This window comes from Peromyscus californicus, unplaced genomic scaffold, assembly GCF_007827085.1.
Source record: "Peromyscus californicus insignis strain IS unplaced genomic scaffold, ASM782708v3 Scaffold_6__1_contigs__length_162567912, whole genome shotgun sequence".
Classification (NCBI taxonomy): domain Eukaryota; kingdom Metazoa; phylum Chordata; class Mammalia; order Rodentia; family Cricetidae; genus Peromyscus; species Peromyscus californicus.
The window spans coordinates 63,894,023-63,917,668 of NW_026294584.1; the positions used below are offsets into that span (position 1 = coordinate 63,894,023).

General features: G+C 48.5%; 2 protein-coding genes across 7 annotated transcripts in view; one reads left to right on the forward strand and one right to left on the reverse strand.

Annotated features, from left to right (window-relative positions):
* Window positions 1–2,545, forward strand: part of Dpp6 (dipeptidyl peptidase like 6) — an 883,656-nt gene extending 881,111 nt beyond the window's left edge. For all 6 annotated transcript variants that reach the window (XM_052721907.1, XM_052721909.1, XM_052721906.1 and 3 more), the window contains exon 26: window positions 686–2,545. In XM_052721907.1, the coding sequence (XP_052577867.1) occupies window positions 686–832 (147 nt within the window). In that variant the 3' untranslated portion in view covers window positions 833–2,545. The remainder of the gene's footprint in view (window positions 1–685) is intronic.
* A 13,393-nt stretch (window positions 2,546–15,938) lies between these two features.
* Window positions 15,939–23,646, reverse strand: part of Paxip1 (PAX interacting protein 1) — a 48,036-nt gene continuing 40,328 nt past the window's right edge. Inside the window, exons 15-21 of the mRNA XM_052719971.1 lie at window positions 23,171–23,273; window positions 22,111–22,279; window positions 20,666–20,766; window positions 18,062–18,196; window positions 17,896–17,971; window positions 17,749–17,813; window positions 15,939–16,277 (exon numbers count right to left, since the gene is read on the reverse strand). Of these exons, the coding sequence (XP_052575931.1) occupies window positions 16,266–16,277; window positions 17,749–17,813; window positions 17,896–17,971; window positions 18,062–18,196; window positions 20,666–20,766; window positions 22,111–22,279; window positions 23,171–23,273 (661 nt within the window). The 3' untranslated portion in view covers window positions 15,939–16,265. The remainder of the gene's footprint in view (window positions 16,278–17,748; window positions 17,814–17,895; window positions 17,972–18,061; window positions 18,197–20,665; window positions 20,767–22,110; window positions 22,280–23,170; window positions 23,274–23,646) is intronic.

Here is a 23,646-nt window from a genome sequence, read left to right on the forward strand (position 1 = left end):
TTCAGTTTTCCTTTTCATATCACCTGGACCCAAGACCCAGCCGAGTGACCCGCACATCAGAGTTCAGAGAGGAGATGGCCTGGGGCTCATTCCCATCCTCAGAGAACCATTGAGCCAAAGTCTGTTTCTCTGTCTCTCTCTGTCTCTGTCTCTGTCTCTCTCCATCTCTCCCTCTCCCTCTCCCTCTCTCTCTCTGTCTCTGTCTCTCTCTCCTCTCCCCTGTGTGTGTGTATCTGTGTGTGAGTGTGTGTATGTGTGTGTGTGTGTGTGTGTGTGTGTGTGATATAGGGCCTGTGACCTATAGCTCCTGAATATGTACCCAGGTTGCAAAGTAGGACCAGTAGCTCTGGCCAGAAAGCCTGCTAAAATGGTGTTTTCCAACTTTACCCAATCCTTACTGTAGCCACTGCCCTTGGTGAGGGGAAGAAAGATGCCAAGGGAGGAGATTCTGGGGAGACAGGTAAGTTTTCATGACCTGCTAGGGCTGCAAGCACCCCTCTGCCTGGTACAGAAACAGAGCTCCCCAGAGGCAAGGACCCTGACGCTGGGACTCCAGTGGCTAGGAAATTCATCCTGCTTCATGAATTCAGTGTGTGGAGCTTGGCTTTTCCCACACTGCGTGCCTCCAGAAGTCCCTTTAGCAGGTGGACTGTCAAGGAGTAACCTCCTCCTTCTCTCTTCACAGATCTACCCAGATGAAAGCCACTACTTCCACAGCGTGGCTCTCAAGCAACATCTGTACCGGTCCATCATCAACTTCTTCGTGGAATGTTTCAGGATCCAGGACAAGCTACCAACAGCCACAGCAAAAGAGGAGGAGGAGGAGGACTAACCACGCTTGAGACCTAAGCACAGACATGGCTCTTTCTACAACAATATGCAACTGAAGAATCCTCCCCGCCGCCACCCTCTCTCCAAGGGCGGTGGAAGTGGAGGTGTCGACGTTCCATAGCATGTGTCTCAATTCTGAAGGCCATTCGGTGGGGGCAGCAAGCTCCAGGTGGAAACAAGTCACCACATAGCCTGGAACAACCCCACCTCAGCAGCATTGCCTCTTCCTGGCCCCCAATGACTGGCACATCCCATGTCCCTCCCCCAAGGGGACAAAGTGAAGGACAGATGACAGTGAGGGCACACTTTGAGCCCGAGAAAACCGGCCCTTAAGTTCAAGCTTTCTCTCTGTAACATTCACGCACTGCGTTCATGTTCTCAACCGTGAGTCCTGTCTGGCTTCCTGTCTGACAGAGCTGTGCCCTGGGAACAGGACAGCATGGTTGTCTCCGCAGTGTTCACACGCGCCTGGCCCCTCTCTGTGGTTAAAAGAGCCCCCACTGTCCCTTTCTGCACCCAGAAAACAGGTCTTTTATGTACAAAGTAAGACTATAGCTCTGCCCATGGTTAACCTTGTAGAATTACTTTGTATTTTTCTATGGTTTTAACTGGACACCCCACTGTCTCTGCCCCCCCCCGGACTGTCTCACTCTGAGTATTCTTTCTCTCCTTTTTGTTGCTTTGCTATGCTTTCCATGTTGCACTTGTTTGGGTCAAGAGATCATTCTGGAACACCTGCTGTCTCTGTTGGACTTGGTGGAGGTTTTGCAGACACCAAGGACACAGAGCACCCAGCAGCCCTCACTAAAAGTTCATCAGTGAAACCTTCTTTCCCCCAAGCGGCGCTAGGACTTGCCTGTGGATCCACCATCCATCACATGTGTCCTTAAAACTACTCCTCTTCCCCCCAACCCCCACCCTGATCAGTCATCCGGTCTTTTCAGGTGACATTTGGTTAAAAATCACAAGACAGAACACTGGTTCCACTCTTAGGTCTGCTGAGTAAGCCTGACCGGGTCATCACCAGCCCCAAGGCTGGCTCCTCCCTCCTGCTGACAGTGCTGTCGGGGAGCCCCACCCCACCTCAGCAGCCTTGTAAGATACACACTGACCAGATGTGTGGCCACTGTCTCCCGTGTATATTTCATTTCATTGTATATAAAGCAAGAAGTGTGTGTCTGGCCTTGTGCAGTCCCCTCCCCCTCCACGGCGCTAACCTTGTGTTGAGCTTGCATGCAGACACCTCTGGCTGATCTGGCCTCTCCAGAAGTGCTCGTTTGAAATATATCAATTGCCATCATTTCCTTTCAGGACTGTTGACAACCTATATGTCGGTACTAATCACCCCAGTTTCCACTCCTGCTGGGGTGTCCTAAAACCTTGTCCTCAGAGATGTGTCCATGTTGATTTTTTTTTAAATGTTTGGGGGCTTTGGTTCTGTCCACACAAGCTTGGAGCATTGGTTCTTGTTAGGTCTGTTGGAAGAGTTGCATCCTGGGGTTTTCCATAGGTGATGCATCACCACTGGTGAGAAGGGACCTCATGCTGACAGACAGAACATGCTTTCACTATTTCAACAGGCTTGGCTGGCAGCAAAGCCCAGGAGGTCTGAAAGGGGGAGCCAACTCTGGCTGCAAGAACAGGTCGGAGGGCCGCGGGGATGTGGCATGGTAGCATTTGTCATCCATGGAATAAAACATTATTTTACCACTCAGGTTGTTCTTTCCTTACTTTCCTCCATTGGCTCTGTTGAAAAGTGTGCAAGGCTGCAAGACATGGTCTTTGTTTTCTTTTTCCTTTGGAGTGGGAGGAGGGTGTTGCACTATTGAGCCCTGGCTGGCCTGGAACTCACTATGGAACTCACCAGGCTGTCCTCGAACTCAGAGAGTCACTTGTCTCTGCTCCCAAATGCTGAGGTTAAATGTGTGCACCACCATGCCCAGCCTGCTTTGTTTTGTGAATGCAGAGTGGAGTTTGCTTTTTATTATGAGCATGCATCATACATAATAATGGCTCTTGTGACATCTTCATATGCATATATAATGCATTTTGGTCATATTCACCCCACTGCCCTTTCTTGCCCTCTCCCACTGTTGCTGACCCCTTCCTTTTCTCAAACAGCCCTCTTCTTCCTGCAGGGCGAACCGATGAATTTGACTAGGGTGCTGACATGACCATGGGTGAAGGGTTATGGGCAACTTACCCGTGACACCACCACTGAAGAAACTGGTTCCTTCTCCTCCAGCCACATGAAATATCAGTAGCTCCTCATAAGCCCCTCCCACATCCATGATAGACCGTTGATGGGCCCAGTCTAGTGCCGGTAACCACAACTGCTGTAAGTTCCTACATGTAACAGACATACCCTATCTAGGGGACAGCATTGCACAGCACTCCTCCCCCATCCTCTGGCTCTTCTAGTCTTTCTCTCCATCTTAAATGATGTTCCTGTCCCTTGGAGTGGATGACATTGAGGTCCCATTTAAAGATGAGCATATGACAATCTCTTACTCACTACTTTGGCCCATTATGATGCCCACTGCAAAAGAAACTCCTCTGACCAAAGCTGTGAGCAGCACTGAATTGTGGGTATAATCACAAATACTTAGAAGGCAATTTGAGGCACTCAGCATATCCATTAGCTAAGTAGCAGTAGTAGGGTCCAACCAAGGCTTCTGCCCTTCCCAGTCATGGTTCTTGACTAGGTTTATAGTACATGAATTCCCCCTCCAGGGGAGCCAGGCTCAGATCCAATCAGAAAGTGGTTGGTCATCCCCATAACAGTCATGCCACTATTATACCAGTGGGCGCATCTTGCCTGGCAAGTTGCTAGTATAATATCCAATGTCCACAACTAGGGAAGACTACTGATGACTTTTCTCCCCTACTAGTCTGCATTCTGGCACTATAAAAAGCTAGCCATCAAGGAAGAGGCTCTCAACTCAGTTCCAGGTTTATTTTTTCTGTCTCCAGAAACCAAAGTGTGTGGTGTCTTCAGCAAACCATGTTTGAAATATTCATTACTCTCTGAAACTGATGCATAGGGAGCCCTGAATACATCAAGTAAAGCCCATATAGCATGGGGCTGAGCATGATGACTCACTCCTGGGATCTCAACACTTGGAAGAGTAAAAATGGAGTTCAAGATTGTTCTTAGCTACATAACAAGTTCAAGGCCACACAAGACCCTGTATCCAAAAGAGAGAAGAGCAGATGAGCTAAGGCATTAGACAGGATCCCTACTGTCAGCCCTCAAGAAGTTTTCCGGGATCCCCACAATGCTCACATGCCGTGAGTGCCCTTGCCACCCTGGGAGTGTGGCCATGTGGCCCACCGTGGTAGATGAGGCAGTGTTCAGAGAAGGCAGGAGGCTCCGCAGCTCCTGGGGGCATCTGACTTTCTCCTACCTTCCCTCTCCTTCTCTCTCCTCCCACCCCCTTCTCCCTCTTTGCCTGGCTCGTGGATAACTCAGCTGCCATCTTGTGAGAACATCCCCATAATCCAAAGCTGAGTCCCAGGTGCCTAAGAGAGACAGGTAGACACAGGAGTGAACTTGAACACGGGTCCCCCAGCTCCATGGCTCTGTGAAGGGGCTGCATTCCCCGGGACCAGCTTAATGCAGTCCTAAGAGAACCTGAGTTGGAGACAGGTGGGAAAGTAGCAGACGTCGGACACTCTGAAACTAGACAACACACACAGATTGTTCTGAGCTGGCAAATGTCGGGACCACACTTGCAGGGTAGTTTACTCCAACCCCGACACTCACTTTGAGTCCCCAGTGCAGGAAGCCATATCTGAGCTGCTTCGTGGGACCCAGAGATTCCCTTGACCTGGTCTCAAGACACCAGAGGTCTCGCCTACTGGGAACCTTCCATGCATGTGGACCCTGCCTCTAGGTAGACAGTGGGGAAAGTTCTATGGCTACCTGCAGGCCTTTCTGTGGCTCTGTGGTCCTGTGGCCCTGTGGCCCGGTAGCCCTGGCTTACCCTTCAACTGCAGGCAGATTCCCCTGGGTCAGCCAGAGTCACACAAGCCAGCAAAGGCCTTGACATTCAGTTTTATAAAATGGTTAAATGAATCTTAATGACAGGCAGGGCCCGCTCCATATCAGATAATGGAATCTCGCAGCTCTGGTGCTGATCCGACAGCTGCCAGCAGCCACAGAACCAGAGAAACGGCAGCCAGGCCCCGTCTGTATCTTCAGAGTAAAGTCAAGCCGTGGACTCCCAAGGTCGCCTTCCCCGACACGCTATAGCTGAGCCCGCTGTGATGTGTGGTGCTTGCTAACTGGTATTTCTCCATCCAGACTGAGTTCTCAGTGTGCCCCAGAAACAGTGTCACACACAACTGTCACAGAGAAGGAAGTGACCATGGCCAGCTAGCTGCTCGGCTCCACCTGTGTCTTGTCCTCAGTCAGAAGCAGGAAAACCTCCATAAATAACATATCAGATTCCACTGAGGGAACTGAGTCAATAGTGAGGACACAGCGGGATGCACACTCAGGACACTGAGTCAATAGTGAGGACACAGCGGGATGCACACTCAAGGCACTGAGTCAATAGTGAGGACACAGTAGGATGCACACTCAGGACACTGAGTCAATAGTGAGGACACAGCAGGATGCACACTCAAGGCACTGAGTCAATAGTGAGGACACAGCAGGATGCACACTCAGGACACTGAGTCAATAGTGAGGACACAGCAGGATGCACACTCAGGGATGCACACTCAGGACACTGAGTCAATAGTGAGGACACAGCAGGATGCACACTCAGGACACTGAGTCAACAGTGAGGACACAGCAGGATGCACACTCAGGACACTGAGTCAGTAGTGAGGACACAGCAGGATGCACACTCAGGGATGCACACTCAGGACACTGAGTCAATAGTGAGGACACAGCGGGATGCACACTCAAGACACTGAGTCAACAGTGAGGACACAGCAGGATGCACACTCAGGACACTGAGTCAATAGTGAGGACACAGCGGGATGCACACTCAAGGCACTGAGTCAATAGTGAGGACACAGCAGGATACACACTCAGGACACTGAGTCAACAGTGAGAACACAGCAGGATGCACACTCAGGGATGCACACTCAGGACACTGAGTCAATAGTGAGGACACAGCGGGATGCACACTCAGGACACTGAGTCAACAGTGAGGACACAGCAGGATGCACACTCAGGGCACTGAGTCAGTAGTGAGGACACAGCAGGATGCACACTCAGGGATGCACACTCAGGACACTGAGTCAACAGTGAGGACATAGCAGGATGCACACTCAGGACACTGAGTCAATAGTGAGGACACAGCAGGATGCACACTCAGGACACTGAGTCAGTAGTGAGGACACAGCAGGATGCACACTCAGGGCACTGAGTCAGTAGTAAAGACACAGCAGGATGCACACTCAGGGCACTGAGTCAGTAGTGAGGACACAGCGGGATGCACACTCAGGACACTGAGTCAATAGTGAGGACACAGCAGGATGCACACTCAGGGATGCACACTCAGGACACTGAGTCAACAGTGAGGACACAGCAGGATGCACACTCAGGGATGCACACTCAGGACACTGAGCCTCAGCGGGGACACAGATTCCCTGCTGTTCTGCTTCTTGTGAATGACCCTTCCTCTTGGAAGCACAGCAGAGCTTCACGTGAAGAGGAAAGAGGAGCGTTATGGGGCCTGATAGGTTCGTACCCCTGAAGCCTGACAAAGGGCCCATCAACAGGGGCTGGCAGGTGGGTGGGGTCCAGCCAAGGCCAGTACGGAACAAACTCAGGGCCAGAGGCTCTAGGGTACAACCCATGTAGAGATCTGCACTGAGATGGCCTCTCTGCTACCCGTCTTGGTGGAGAGTACCCAAAGCCTGCAGCCTAGGCATGCATGAGGGCTCAGCGACTATGCTAATCAACTTGGCACAGGCTAGAACATCAGAGAAGGGAACCTCAACTAAGAACAACGTGTCCAGAAGATCAGGCCACATGCAAACCTGCAGAGAATTTTAATTAGTGATTGATGTGAGTGGGCCCAGTGCATTGTGGGTGAGGCCACCCCTGAGCTCTTGGTCCTGGGTTCTATAAGAAAGCAGGCTGAGCGAACCATGGGGACAAAGCCAATAAGCAGCTCCTCCATAGTGTCTGCATCAGCTCCTGCCTTGCTGCGGGCCGCAGGAATATATCATTAGAACTCAGCTGGTTATGGCAAAGTCACTACCTGGAGGGATTAAGGAATTCCTCCAGAGGAAGCCAAATCCCAAGGAGTTTTTGGTATTACTTGGCTTGTTATATATCAGCTGTATTCTGTTATGAAAATCATGTGTGCCTTCATAGTTTTCCCAATTGATGTTTCCCTAAGAAGGGCTAACAGTGTGAACTGATCACTCTCTGGACATACATATTCCAGGTATTTGGAGAACAGCCTCGGGAAAGGCTTTCTCTGGAATCAGATATCTCCCTTAGCCACTTTCAAGGACTACAGGAAACACCACCCAGGGGGGTGCCCAGCTTCCGCGGACTAACAATGATAACAGCCCATGTGCAAGTCTCCTGACTTAAGGTAAATTCCACAAGGAGACACTGCCTAGGAGAAGTGGACATTAAGTAATAGCTTTACACAATTTAGCTCGGACCCTCCCTTTATATACCAGGACTTCCAGGGCACAGGACAGAGAAGAGAAAAGAGAATGGAAGAACTAGATGGGTAAGAACTTGAGAGGAACAAACTGAGATGAGGAAGAACTAGATTGAAGGGCTAAAAGAGAGAACTAGAGGAACGAGATGGAAGATGAGGAAGAACAAGATGAGGAAGAGCCAGATGAGAGAGGAGACGGGAGAGGAGCTGATAGGGGAAAGAACTAGATAGATGAGAACCTAGAAGGGACAGAACTAGATGAAGGAATTAAGATAGAACCTAGAGGAGCCAGGTGGTGGTGGCGCACGCCTTTAATCCCAGCACTTAGGAGGCAGAGGCAGGCGGATCTCTGAGTTCGAGGCCAGCCTGGTCTCCAAAGCGAGTTCCAGGAAAGGCGCAAAGCTACACAGAGAAACCCTGTCTCGAAAAACCAAAAAAAAAAAAAAAGAACCTAGAGGGGACAGTAGACAAATATAGAGAGAAAGGCAAGAAAGGAGCTAGACATGAGAGCAGAATAGAAGCTGTGTAGAGAGAGAACTATCACAGAATAATAAAGTGTATGAACTAAGGAGTTTCATGTACATAGATTCATTTCTTTTCATCAAAGATTATCAGCTGGTTGTAGATTCTTCCCGGATCCGGGGAGGGGACTATCGAGGGGCTAGACCCCCATAGTCCCTGATACTGCCTCCAGGTTCCAACCCTGTTTAAGTTCCTGTCCTGACTTGATGGATGTGGAAATGTAGGCCAAATAATCCCTTTCCTTCCCAACTTGCTTTTGTTTATGATGTTTCATCACAGCAATAGTAACCTGATGTGGGCATAAAGTCTTTTTGGACACAGTTCACTAGGGAAACCGGGAATGTTAATCAGGCAGAGATGTTTCCTAAAGGAAGAATTACCTATTTTCTGCCGAGAAGGCTGGGAGTGGATATTGTTAGCAACCTGGTGACCCCTTTGCTATCTGTGGAGGCAGACCTCACCCAGAATGTTTATTCCAGACTCTTCCCTCCCTAGACCTTTATCTTTAGCTCCCAGCTAACAGAACCCATCTTTTGGGGAGATGTCACATGTACTTTATGGCCTGCTGACCTCTATGCTCTCTCAGTCACACACCACACTAGGTCCTTTAGCTGTAGAACCCACCCTCATGGTCACATGTACTTTATAAAGGCGTTTCTATGTAGTCACACCTTAAGCTTTATTGAGCACCTGGAATTGGGCTGATTGTCGCTTGGAATCTGTTTTAAATATGCTGACAATAAAGCGCTGGCATCAGACTCTGCAAGTTGAATCCAGGTTGATGAAGTCAGTCTGCACCTGGTTTTCATTCTCACCTCTTCAAGGTTTGCTTCCCTGCCTGGACACCTGCAGAGTCTCCCTTGGTAAACCAAACTAAGACAGTGACTGCCAGGCCCTGGAGTTGGGAGGAAAAGACCAACATTGTCCTGTCGTCCTGGACACCTCCTCATCAGGGAGGTGCCCATTTCAAATCAACATTGACTATCTCTGCCCCTAGGTGGAGTGGGTCTGTCTGTGACCTGAAGAAGGGAAGAGCTCCTGACTGGATCCCAGTCACAGTGAACTGGGAGGATACTGTCCATCACAGGGAGCCCTGGGTCATCAGATGGGCTGTGAGTCCCACTCTGCTCCATCCCCTGCAAAGTGACCAGCTGTGCCTCCCCACCATGTTTATTGTTCTTTGCATCTGAGGAAGGGACCCACCATGGCACAATAGCCTCTGCTACAGAGAGATCCTGGAGACGTTGGCTCCTGAATTCTGAGTAGGGAATCAGGTAGCCAGGAGAAGGCGTCTCAGGTTGGCCTGCACAGGCAGAGGGCCAAAAGTTCTGAGGCTCTGTAAATGCTGCTGGCAGGTAGCTAGCATCCCAGGAGCTTGTCAGGAATGCAGAGCCAGCAAGCAACTGGTTCTGTCCCCAGGAGCTGTCCAGCATAAATTCTGGTAAAGGCGCCAGGGATAAAGTGCTAGGGATAGCAGAGTTGTTCAACCTGTCATCTGAGATTGGCCGGCAGGTGGCAGCAAAGGCCACACTCTGACCTGGGTCTCACAGGCATGTTAGGATCAGTAAGGGTCCCAGGACAAGGACATCGTATCCAGAAGGCCCCTGTGGTAGAACTATGCAGAAGAACTCAGACTGTGCACTCCCCCCCTCTTACACACACACACATACACACACACACACACACACACACACACACACACACACACACACACACACACACACACACACACACACACACTCTTTGCTTGCTAAAGCAGGGACCAGAAGCCAAGGCTCCTTGGGAGTAAGAGATGGGTCTCGGGCAAGCTTTACAGGACAGGATCTGATGTCCAGGGAGGGCACCCCAAAAGCAGTGCCTCTAATCCAGTATGGTCATAGTGCTGGGGATCTGGGATGCAGCCTGAGGCCAGTCAGTGCTTGGGAACCTGTACTGAGATCTGCACTTGAGATCTGACGGGCCACTATCTGCCATGTGCTCCAGGTTGAAGCTGTGACAGGAAACTGAAGAGGCCAAGGCTTTACATGGACACAGGGAGAGTGGGTCCTGGCTGTTAGCAGCCAGGGCAGAGAGGCAGCCATGTCTGAATCTTGTCTATCACAGCAAAGCACAGCATGTCTGGGCTAAACCCATGGAAAGCTGTTTCCCATAGTGCTGGAGGCAGAAGGCCAAGGCCAAGTTGTGGGTAGGGCTGGCTCCTCCTGCAACCTCACTTCCTGACTCACAGCATCTGCCATCCGCCTGTACTCTTACGTGGCCATCTCTCCATGTGTTACCACCTCTTCTCAGGGCCCTAGTTAGAGCTGGATGTGGTAGCACATGTGTAGCACTCGGGAGACAAAACCAAGAGGATCACAAGTTCAAAGCCAGCCTTGGCTACATAGTTAGAAAGTGGGGGAGATGTTGTAGGAAAGCAAAACCCAAAGGATAGACTCAGACCAAACTTGGCCCAATACGACCTCTTCAGCATAACTCCCTTGCTGACGCCCCCTGTCTGCTGAATACAGTCCCATTCTGAGGAGCTGGGGGAGAACTCAGCAGAAATGAGCAGCTTAGGTCATCTGACTGCAGACACCGGGCTTTGCTCAGGCAAGTGTTGCTGGGATGGCTGAGGACCAGCATGGCATGTGCTTACCAGGACATAGGACTCCAAGCTCCAGGAAGGTGGATGGGCAGGCTTGGAGTCTGGCTGCTCTCGGGTCCCACCTAAAAGAGTAGTACCCCTCTACTTTTCTTACTTTTCACAAAGGGGACTCCAGCAGGCTCTGTTGAGTCCCACTTGACTGTGTCTAGCCCCAAATTAATCTTTCTGAAATGGTGTACCGGACTTTTTCTTCTAAGCCACCAACCAGCTCCCACATCATGACACAAAGACTTATTATTAGTTTTGAATGCTGAGCCTAGCTTAGGCCTGGCTAGCTCTTTTAACTTAAATTAACCTGCTTCTTTTCATCTACCTTTTGCCTCAGGGTGTCTTACCTTTCTTACTTCTCTGTACCTTATTTCCACTGCTTCTCTAGGTCCGTCTGTCTGACGGCTGCCTGGCTTCCGGCCCCAGGCATGTTCCTCATCCTCTCCTCCTCCTTCTCTCAAGCCTAGATTTCTCCTCTTATTTATGCTCTCTGCCTGCTAGTCCTGCCTATCCTTTTTCTGCCTAGCTAGTGGCCATTCAGCTCTTTATTAGACCAATCAGGTGCCTTAGGCAGGCAAGGTGAAACAGATGCAACACATCTTTACATAATTAAATACACATGCTTACATCATTAAACAAATGCAGCATAAACAAAAGTAACACACCATTACACAGTTAAATATTCTGTAGCATATGCAAATGTAACACCTTTGCCCAGTATATTCCACAACAGAATGGTTTTGATTTCATTCCCTCCAAAACTAGAACTACTCATTATTGATCATTTTAGTTCAAAATATTTTGAGCAAATGCCTCCTAAGCATTTGGGATTTGGTGTACACCCTTCTAATGCTGCTTGGAACTGCTAACCACAAAGGCTTGAAAGAAAACAAAACCCCATTCCCTTACAATTCTGTAATCAGAAGGCTGGCTGGGTCTTACTAGACAGAAATCAAGAGGTCAGCCCTCAGTATGGTAGTGAATGCCTTTAATTCCAGAGCTTGGGAGGCTGAGGCAGGAGGATCACAAGTTTGAGGAACACCTGGCTACATAGTGAGTTCCTGTCTCAAACAAACAAGAAAAAAAAATGTAGAGGTCCACAGTCTGCAGAGATATGAGGGACATCTATCGTCAGCTCACCTGGGCGCCATTCCTCAAACTTGAAGGACTAAAGTCCTCATGTTTCAGCTGACTGGATCCAAGGGCTGCCTCGGCAGCTGGGGTGGAGATGTTTCGTGACCTGTGGTACAGCATCCAGACACTAACCCAGGCTGAAGAACCCGCTCATCTCTTGGGCCTCTTTCTCAGGGCTCACGGGATCAGGCTGGACCACCTGAATAACCCAGGATAAACTCACCATTTCAAGGACTTAGCCTTCACTATGCATGCCTATGAGTCCATTTGCCACTGATGCCATGTGGCAGTCATTGGTTCTGTGAAATAAACCCAGACATTCCTGCAAGCTACCCACAGAGGGTCTAACCTATCTCTGAGGCTTTACCAAAACAGAGGAGAAACCAGTCCATTTCAGCCTACCAGAGAGAGCACAGAAAACAAGCAGCAGCAAAGCGCGGGGGGTGGAGGGGTGTGGATACTTGCAAGGTTTAGGGAAGGCATCACAAGCCCTCAGCCTTTAGAAAAGCCCATCACATAGGAACTGGGCACTTGAATTAGTATTAGCCAAAGAGGCAGAAAGTGACTGGGTAGTAGGAAAGGTGGAGAGGGGGTGTCACAAGTGAGATATGACTGTAACTAGACAAGTAGAATCTTAATTCAGGGAAACTGCTCATGAACTGGAGGGGGAGACTATGGCACGAAGAATCGAATTCCTGCTAAAACTGATGAGGGGGAAGCAGTAAGTCTGCTGACAATGGGGGTGGAAAGGCATTGGAACAGGCCTGCAGTACAACGGACAAGGCCAGGTAGCAAGCAAAAAGGAGAACTGGGGATGTGACTCAGCTTCGAGAGTGCTGGGTTCAATCCCCAGGATTGCCTAAGGTTGGCAGAGTAAGGGCCTGAAACCCCAACACCAACAGGTGGAGGCAGGGAGGACCAGACTTAAGGTCATCCTCTGGTGCTTAGCAAGTTTGAGGCCAGCCTGGGACATGGGAGACCCTGTCTCAAAACAAAGAGAAAGGACTGCAAGAAGGCTCAGCAGGTGAAGGCACTTGCCCCAACCCTGACAACCTGAGCTCAGTCTCTGGGCCCCACATGGTGGAAGGAAAGAACCAAGACTTGCGCACTGTCCACAAGTTGTCCCAACGTTTATTTATGTGTTTATTTATGTGTGCTGTGGCACACGTGCTTCCTCCCACTCTCTCTGGGTAACTATTTTTTGAAGAAAATGAGAATCAAAATTGAAGCTGTGGTGCCTATGGCACCAGAGACACAGCAGCCATCGTGAAGCGCAAGGAGAAGGGGGTCTGAAAGGCTGGGGTGGAGGTGGGGGCGGGCAGAAGCTCCCTGAGAACAGACTCTCTAGGCTTCCGGCATCAGCACTTTAATACCTTTTTTTCATTCAACATGAATCCTGTGTGAGCACTTTGTGGAGCGGAGCTGTGGGATAGTTAGCTTTTGATGAACACCGTTCCAATTTCCAGTCAAAATATTTAGAGGAAGAGTACCATGCAGCTTCTACTAGAAACTTTACTACACAAGTTAAGCACTTTTAATTATCAAATACCTGCTGGCGGTGTGTGATGACGTTTCCTGACACTCCAGACTCCTAGAGAGTCAAGGTCTCTTTCCTTCCAGACCAAGCACCCCCAGGAGCCACACATGCCGCCACCACCCGTCCCTAGATGCCCTGTAGGCAGAAGCAGTTTTAACTTAAGACACAGTGAGGCTGTCCTGTAATGGTGTGGACACACACACCCTGAACACTGCCACTCACTTAAATCACTACTACTGGCCATGCTGGAAAACAGAATCAGAAGTGACACAGTGGTGACGCTCATGGTGACGGTTCACCAGCTTCCAATGTAACCAGCTGTATTTAATCACTGGCCACTAAAATGTGCCTGGGATAGAAACTGAAGCTTGGACGTTACAAAGTTAATTAAAAATCGACACACTCAATTATCATAAAATACTTTACTTTAAACAATGTGGGCAAAATATAAAGCTTTACTTATTTATCAAGACAGGATCTCACCACATAGTCCTGGAGAGCCCAGGATCTCTATGTAGAACAAACTGGCCTTGAACTTGTGATCTGTATCTCAGCTTCCCAGCCGCTGGCACTACAGGTGTGCACCACCATGTTCAGCTGAATTTTTAAAAATACTGAGGCTATGTAACCAAAACAGTATTTATGGATATATTGGTTACACTATAAAACAAAACACTATGATTAAAAATTATGGCTACTGGAATGTCTTAAATATGTAGGCGGCTCATGTTCTAAACACCCATTCAGACAACAGTAGGAATCAATACAACTTTCCTTCCTTATGAAACACCGCTTTTCTCATTTATCCGTCATCTTTTTACCCCTCCAATCTACCCCAGGCTTAAGTTTTGTAAGCCACTTGGCTCTGGGCAGCTCCTGGAGTTAGGAGAGCTTATTTCTTGGCAGCTGTCGAAGGAGATGCTAATTGAAAGGTTAGCCAAGCCAGTCATACTTCTGTGTTAAACATCCTGTTTCCTGCCCAGGTGACCGATGTGTGACATTCCACCAATGAACCTACATACACCTTCTTCCAGGGTCTAAGACACAGGACAGCACGTGGCATGCTGGCAAATCAGTTTGTCCCTGTGTCCACGGCTCTTCTCCTCCATCCAGATTTCCACACTTGGAGCTATTTCATGGCAATAACCTCAGATCAAAGGCCAGCTCTGCAGTGAGTTTCGGAGGTTGCTTAGACAGACACATGCTTCAGAGCAGACACTCCAAGACAGTCTGTGAAGACACCGCCTGCCTGTGCAGCGCTCTGACCAAAACTGCCACTCGGGATGTCTCAGTTCAACAGAAGTGTTTCTACAGGTAACTATACAAACAGCCCAAGGTAAAGACACATCAGGTCACCAAGAAGTCACCAGAGATCTGGGCTAGCAAGGAAACATGTAGGTGGGAGACACTGGTCCTTCCTGTAAAACATGACATTGTGTGGTGACACCCTAACACAGCACAGTCCCCACCATGCTTTGGAGAGAAACCTCAGCACAGCGGGGCGGGCTTTGCCCAGCCGGGGAACAGGGTCATAGCGTCTATGTAGTGACTGCCAAGGCTTCCAGCTCACTTCCTGGAGCCCACTTACCACACCAGTGAAGGGTGGCTGCTTATGAAATACCACCAGAATCTATTTCTTCAGAAGTTAAATCAAAATTACTCTGCTGTCTGCCGAGGGCCATGTCTGGGTCCGTGTTCCTGCTGTAGCTGGGGTCTGTGATGATGTTGTGTGTGTGTGAGGGGGAGGTGTCACAGGAACAATGTGTTGAAATCTGAGGGCTGTGTTGACCTGGCTCCGCCCATCACTGGCCATTGGATAGCTGGCCCTGCCCCTCACTGGACACTGCAGCAGGAGATGGCCCCACCCCTCACCATGGGCATAGGAGAGCTGGCTCTGCACCCCATCTGACAAGGGGTGGTCCCAGTGGCCCAGATCAACCAGCTTAGGCACCACCCAGACCCACATCCTGGGCCTTGGGTTGGGCTACCCTAACATCTACCCTATGATCTGCTGGAGTGCATGAAGGGACTGGTCCTGCAGTACAACTGCAGGATCTCCATGACTCGGGGCAACAACAGAATATCCCAGAGGAGTTTGGGTCCAGTGATGACCATGTGCCAGAGGCCTTGAACCAGACCAATGACTCACAGCAATGAACATTTTGCAGGCGGGGCTGACTGGACAAAAGGGTAGACTGTGTGACACACCACAGCACCCAATGCCACCAGGATGAATGCAGAGGTGTTGGACAGAGAGAAGAGCAAGGTGGCCTTTTTTGTTTGGTTGGTTTAGTTTTTAATTAATTTTTTGGAGGGTTCTTTAGTGGGGTATGCTGCAGGAGTGAGGGGCAGATATGGAAGGACTGGGAGGTAAGCAGGATTAAGAGTGCAAGATGTGAAATTCCCAAAGAATCAATAAAGAATTATGTTTAAACAAAACTGCTGTGAAATTTCTCAAAATGCCATCTAGTTTGATGAATACCATTTAAATTATGCAAATAATATGACATTATAAATAATCACTCAATTCTAAGTTCAAAAGTACATTTATTTAAATGTGAGCAAGTTATCAATATAAAAGAAAAGAGTGTAAGAAATAAAAATAATCAAAGTACAAAACATCTCAAATCTTTAACATCCATAATTTAGACAGCAAAGTCTTTATTTACATAATTTTATTTGTAGATGAAATTTCATACACTTTTCTGAAAACACATAGAAACCTAAATTAATCGAAAGACTTCATGTGGGCTCTTAGGCATATAATACAAAACATAATTTATGTTTCCTAGAATAAGATCACACATCTTAACACGATGCAGTCAGTATTGCATGTCTTCCTGGTCGAGGCCTCTCCCTAAGGCAGAGCTGGAAAACAAGGCCTCTGCAGGGAGGGAGTCCTGGGCTGCACGCTGCCAGCAGCTACCCTTGTGCTCCAGGCTCCAGGCTCACAGCACACAAGAGGCTGTCAGTTAAATTTATATGTGGCCTTGTTGAGGAAAACGGTTTTCACACACAAGGCAGCAGGGTCACACTAGCCAGAGCCCCTGTGTGAGAGAGGCAGTTCTAGACCACCTCCCTCTGCATTCAAGACGGTGGGTCCCTTTGTACACTTCACCACCCGGGTCTTAGGAGATTCCTGCTCGCATGCACAGGCTCTCTATCCCATACACAGGTGGCTGGGTGGAGGCACCCTGCTTAGGTGACCCCAGCGTACGGTCAACGCTAAAGCCCAAACCAATGCACACTCCTGATGGTTTCCTGTCTCAAAAGCTACCACAAAAGCCATGTCCTCAAGAGGGCTGTCACCCTAACATCTTCTGTGGGCAACTTTTAGGCTAGCAGTGGTTCTCAACCTTCCTAATGATGTGGTGACCCTCAACTATAAAACTATTTAGTCGCTACTTCATAACTATAATTTTGCTACTGTTATGAATCAAAATGTAAATATCTGATATGTAGGATATCTGATATGTGATCCCTGTGAAAGGGTTGTTTGACCCTTCCAGGGGTCATGACCCACAGGTTGAGAACCACTGGGCTACAGGTATGGAGCAGGCCCACAGATGACTAATGTGACCTGAAAAGCAACTCTTCCATTGGAAAATAAGCATGGGACAGGTGGTCCCAGGGAAAAGCCTGGAGAAGACACAGAAGGACATGCCGAATAAAGACCAGATGCTGCAGCACATCTGCCTCCCGTCACTGCCCCCAGCTCAGTGGCTAACGGAAGGAGATTCCCCACCAGGCACTCCCGCGGGCTCCTAGCACTCACTCTGTTCCCAGTGCCACCCAGTGGAGTCTCCTAGTCCACATTTTACTGAGCTCTCTCAGGCCAAGAGGAAGTACTTAGTAAATGCACTCAGCTGGTGACACCACACCGATGAAGAGCCAGGGATGACAGCACTCTGAGCTGGGTGCCATACACGGGGGATGATGGCACACTAAAGGAACCGCCTCAGCTGGGCACAGTGGCTCATGCCTGCAATGCTCAGGCCAGCACTCAAGGCTAAAGCAGGAGGGACGCTGGGAGGCTGAGGCCAGCCTGCAACAGAGTGAAACCTCTCAAAAATGTGTCCTTCCTTCTAACTGGGGATCTCCTCATATGGACTGTCAACTGTGTGACAGGCTTCACTTCTTTCCTGAGAGCCTGAAGAGCCTTTAGCTGTTCAGACACTTACCCAGCCACATCTGTGACTTACGGAAGCTGCTATCAAGCTGTGTCCTTTCCCACCTCACAGCTGGAGTGTAGAGCACAGCCCTCGGGCGGGCACTGGCTGCACCATTTTCTATGGGGTGTAACTATCAAATCCTTGAACACCTACACAAGCCACCCAGGTCCCTAGTTTGTCACCTGCTGATTGCACTCTGGAACAGCAAGGAACGGTCTGGTGACAACCTGCAAACGCACCGTCTTCCTTGCCTGTCCCCGCTATGCACCTTCGTAAAGGATATGATTCGTAGTCCAGTGTCTGTGTGAGCACGCCAGTCAGAACAAACTCCGCATTGTGCACATCTGAACGGAACAGAACCCAAACCGTTAGGGCAAGGCTACCGTGAACACACGCAGGCCGGTGCGGGGGCATGGGGAGTCATACCTATTCCTCTGGCAAAGTACTCTCGACATAAGTGCAGGTCATTCTCACAGGATATTAGAATGATCTCTGACAGACTCTAGGGAGGAGAGAGAGCTCATGAGTGAGGGAAAGACGTCCACATGCTTTTGACAGCGCTGCCTTTTCAGGGCTCTGCCTTCTCTCTCACCTTATTCTGCCTGTGCTCCATGAGCTTCCGGAAGGACGGCTGCTTGGCTAACACCTTCCCCCCTGCGCACTCCACAATCGCCTTCATCGTCGCAAGGCTCGGGCAGATGCCAGGGGTGATGTAGAAATACTTGGTCTAGAAATAAACAGAAGCACGCTTTTTGAATGTTTTTAATTACACACAACCTTTCATAAATCGGGCCCTGAGTTTTTTGTATATGTTTTTTTGTTTTTTGAGACAGGGTCTCTCTATGTAGACCTGGCTGTCCTAGAACTTCCTTTGTAGAGATCAGCTGGTTCCCCACTCACAGAGATCCTCCTGACTCTGTCTCCCAAGTGCTGGGATTTAAATGCATGGACCATTATATGCAGTTAGGAGATTTTTGACAAAATAACTTAACTTTCTAGAACTATTAAGGTTATATTCCCCACCAGTTCCCTATCTACCCAGACATGCACAGGAGTTAGATGAACACTTCCCCCCATGGTCAGTAAAAGTAACCACATTTAACTGCCTGTGGTCAATCTGCAGACATTAATAATCAACAGAAATCAAAACACTTCCCTTGATGTAAAGGAGCCTCTACTTCTCTCTCCCTGTCTTCCATCCTCTTTCTTTATTGTGTGGGTCTGAATCTGGGCCTGCCTGAAGGCTATCTTGTGAATCTGTCCCTGTCCTTTGGTCTGTTTCCATCCTCCACAAAGGTTTTCCTCTCCCCTTGACTGAACAGCATAGAAATCAACACAGAAGGTATCGCCAACCAATGACCAATGATCCAGACAACAGACAGTACTACAGACATGACTGTTTATCAAGCAGGATCCAAATGCTGTATTCAACATTCATGGTGGATATTCGTTTAAGATGGCTTTCAGTCTATCTGCTGCTTCTAGCAAAGATTATCAGACACACATTCAAACATACATGTATTACTCTTACTTAGGTCAGGGGGATGGAAGAGCACATAATTAAAGTACATCTATGCATTAGCTTAGGTTGAAAAGGCTGATTACATGGGAAATCCAAGGCAAGAAAGGTTGATTGTTACCTCTCTCTCTCTCTCTGGATTTTAAGACATAGTTTGTCTGTGTAACAGTCCTAGCTGTTCTGGAACTCACTTTGTAGACTAGACTGACCTTGAACTCACAGAGATCCACCTGTCCCTGCCTCCTGAGTTACAGGATTAAAGGGGTGCGTCACCATACTTGGCCTACACTGCTCTCTTAAAGGCAGGTTAAACAAATAGGCTTGGTACCCAGTAGGACAGAGTCTTAAGTCTCAAGTAACCCCACGGTGTATTATTAGTTTCACTGTGAGGTCCAGTAAAAGTTCCATTCACTTAGAATCTAAGATATTTTTGTCACAGTGCATTGCCACAGCTGTGCCAACTACAAGAACCAAAGCATTCTATGCCAAGGCAGGATGATGGCAAACATTTGCCAGTCTGTGTAAAATGCCAAGGCAACACGGCATTTGGCCACAGCTGTCTGCCCAGCAGCGGAACACCAGCTCCACTCCTGCTGCTACAGATAGACTAGGAAGTCTCACTAACACTGATGCTTTCCTAGGCTCATTGCAGAACTCTCACAGAAAAAGGGAAACATTCACAAAACTCAGACCCTGGAGGTAAAACTGAATCTTAGCTTCTGAATCATTCCTAAGAAGTTCAAAGACCAAATGATTTTTATTGGCTACTTAGTTCTTTGATATAAAAAATACTTCTAGGGGCTGGAGAGATGGCTCAGAGGTTAAGCACACTGACTGCTCTTCCAGAGGTCCTGAGTTCAATTCCCAGCACCCACATGGTGGCTCCCAACCATCTATAATGAGATCTGGTGCCCTCTTCTGGCATGCAGGCATACATGCAGGCAGAACATTGTATACATAATAAATAAGTAAATCTTTAAAAAAAAATACTTCTAAACTGTCCTAAGTCTCTTATCTAACAAATATTTAAAATATAGACTTCTAAATTTTCCATTTAGCATTCATTCAGGATATTCCCAAGTGCCTTCTCTAATGGAATACACATTTATTGAGACTAACACAAGTGGGAGCCTTCAAAGACTTGTTAAAAGTAAAAAACAAAACAAAAAACTTTAGGTCTCTTACCAGTTCCATTATTCAACATACTCGTGAATCCCTTCTCTGAAAGATCTACTCATTAGGTTACTGTAGCAATTTCTTTTTTTTTTTTTTTTTTTTTTTTTTTTGGTTTTTCGAGACAGGGTTTCTCTGTGTAGCTTTGCGCCTTTCCTGGAACTCGCTTTGGAGACCAGGCTGGCCTCGAACTCACAGAGATCCGCCTGGCTCTGCCTCCCAAGTGCTGGGATTAAAGGCGTGCGCCACCACCGCCCGGCTTACTGTAGCAATTTCTTCATCAGACTAAAGAGTGTTTCCTACAGTCAAATGTGGTGGTACAAGAGACAGAGACAAGAGGACCTCTGTGAGTTGGCAGCCAGCCCAGTCTGGTCTACAGGGAGACCCCATCAACATTCCTTAGGATGTGCCACACTCCCTTGCAGAAAGAGTAGCCATGAAGTGGGAGGACAAGACCTATGTCACATCTACTTAGCTCTACGGGGGCTTTCCTTCCCAGCGTACCTTAAAGAGGGGAGAAACGTGGGCTCGCTTTAAGGACTCTTCCAGACTGAAAGAAAAGAGCACTTCTGCCTCAGCATCTCGCAGGATATAGTTCTGCTCATCTGGAAAACAGAACAGTGCATGCTCTGAAAGGCACAGCCCTGAGCAGAGGCAGGTCCACATGCAGGCAGTATACACTACCCACAGTCACACTCACCCTGCCATTTGGGTACTGTCCTGACTATTTTTATGTCAACTTGACACAGGTTAGAGTCATTTGAGAAGAGGGAACCTCAGTTGGGAAATTGCCTCTTGTGGTAGTGTGAATGTAACTGGCCCCCATAAGCTCATAGGGAGTGGCACAATTAGGAGGTGTGGACTTGTTGGAGTAGGTGTGGCCTTGTTGGAGGAAGTGTGTCTGTAGGGGTGGTCTTTGAGGTCTCCCTTGCTCAAGCTATATCCAATGTGGAAACAGACTACTTCTGCCACCTGTGGATTGAGATGTAGAACTCTCAGCTCCATCTCCAGCACCATGTCTGCCTGCACACTGCCATGTCATACCATGATGATAATAGACTAATCATCTGAAACAGTAAGCCACCCCAATTAAATGTTTTCCTTTATAAGAGTTTCTGTGGTCATAATGTCTCTTCACAGCAATAGAAACCCTAACTAAGACACCTCCATAAGATCAGACTGTATGTAAGCCTGTAGGGCATTTCCTTATTAGTGTTTGATGGGGGAGGGCTCAGTCCATCGGGGGTAGTCCACCCCTGGACTGGTAGTCCTGGGTACTAAAAGAGCAGGCTGAGAAAGCCATGTGGAGTAAGCCACTAAGTAGCATTCCTCCATTGGCTCTGCATCAGCTTCCGTCCCCAGGTTCCCACCCTGCTCTATTTTCTGTCCTGGCTTCCTTGGATGATGAACTATGATACGGAAGTGTATACAAACTCAACCCTTTTCTCCCCAAGTTGCCTTTGGTCACGGTGTTTCATCACAGCAACAGTGACCCTAACTAAGATGGATATGTTTCACTCACTTCCCTTGAAAACAGCCAGACTACAAGAATAGGCAAGTGTTCTTCTACCACAGAGCTACACTGCGGCCCCCAGGGTGACTACTAATAGGAAGACCCAGCCTGTCAGAGCTTTCACAGAGCACTCATCAATGGGCCCCAACGAGAGAATGTGGTAGATGCTCTCGTCTAAGACTTTATGGTGCAGCGGAAATTGCATTTTATAGGCACATTTCCAGAGCAATGCACTAAGGATAATGGCTGCACAGCTTGTCTTTTCCCTTGATGCAATCAAAGACTAAACCTTTATGTCGTATAGTAGAATACAAAGATGTCAATCAAAGAAATCCCTGTGACAGGAAATAAATTTATAAGCTTAAATGAATAAACTAATCCAAGAAGACGCCAAAGCTTTGCCGGTGAAAAGGAGCGGCCTCGGCACGGCACCCACCAATGAACTTCTGGCACTTGAAGCACTCCTCCAGCCACTCCGGAGTCACGATGTGTTTCACCACAGAGATGGCCGTCAGGAACTTCACGGTGCGCGTCACCTTGCTGGCGATGAGGTGGGTACACTTCTTTGTGGACTCAGCAACTTCCCCACCCAGGATGTACAGCTTCTGAAGCCACAAACACACCAGAAAGGGAAGCGCGTGTCAGCAGACACAGAGACCTGCTCCAGGACAGGGCTGGCGTGCCTTCCTCGGCTGCACTCAAGGACGGGCAAAGCAAACCACAAGAGGACAGCACAGAGCACCTCCAATGGCTGCCTCGGCAGCCAGCTCCACACAAACTGGGTCAAAACAAATTCTCCAGAAATCAGTAACTCCAACCTAAAAAGCCAGAGGCCCCAGGACCCACTGCGTTACAGACACTATCCTGAAATGGACCCGTAAGAAGCACATGGACCCCATCTCTGTCTAACAGTAGCATAACTAGGGACTGAGGCATACATACCTAACAGAGACTGCTTAGATTTTAGAGGTATGAAAATGAATTGTACTAAATTCGTAACAGCAGTGTTAGTAATTTCTTCCTTAAAAAAAAAGAAAGAAAGAAAGAAAGAAAGAAAGAAAGAAAGAAAGAAAGAAAGAAAGAAAGAAAGAAAGAAAGAGAGGTGCTGGCAAGATGGCTCAGTGGGTAAGGGCAGTTGCCCTCAAGCCTGATGGGAAGAGTCATTCCTGGAATCCACATGGTTGAAGGAGAGAACCGAATCCTACAAGCTCACAAGGCCTAGACTGTAATGGTAACAAAACAATCTAGTAACAAACAAGGAAATAACGGCATTGAACAAGGTGATTACAACCACTATCACGGGGCTGTAACAGGCTGCTCCTGATTCAACAACCACTGTCTATGCTACCTCAGCAAGGAGGGTGCCTCATGCAACTAGTCAAGCTCTCTACCTGAGTGGCATCCCCCAGAGCTAAGTGCTATGTTAATAAATGGCTAGCCTAAAGCACATACAAACAGAGAGGACCCTGCTGAAAACCTTCAAACACGATTTTCACCTTAATGTACTGCTGAACTTGAACAGGCTCAAATCCAGTGAAGAGCACATAAGGCGTCAGCTCCGGAGTCAGCTTCTTAGTGGGAGGTGGCAGGTCTTCGATTCTGTGACACAAACACACAGTGAGGACTTCAAACAAGTGCTCTTTAGGGAACCTGAACTTAAGAAGCTTTAAGAGCTTGAGTGTTGGGGGTGAGGGACTGTGATGATGATGTCCTTTCTCTCCCACCAATTAACACACAGCTCCACTCCAAAGGATGCCACCTGGAGCATCAGAGAGAAGCGAGAATCCAGATCATTCTTGTTGAGAACAGTGCTCTCAGGTGGGCATGGAGGTGCACACCTCCAATCCCAGCACTTGGGAGACAGAGCCAGGAAGATCAATTTAAAGCAACCTCAGCCTGGACTACATGAGACCCCATCCAAAAAACAGTGAGGCCATGCTCTCTCCTCTTCCCCGTAACCATGGTTCAGTCC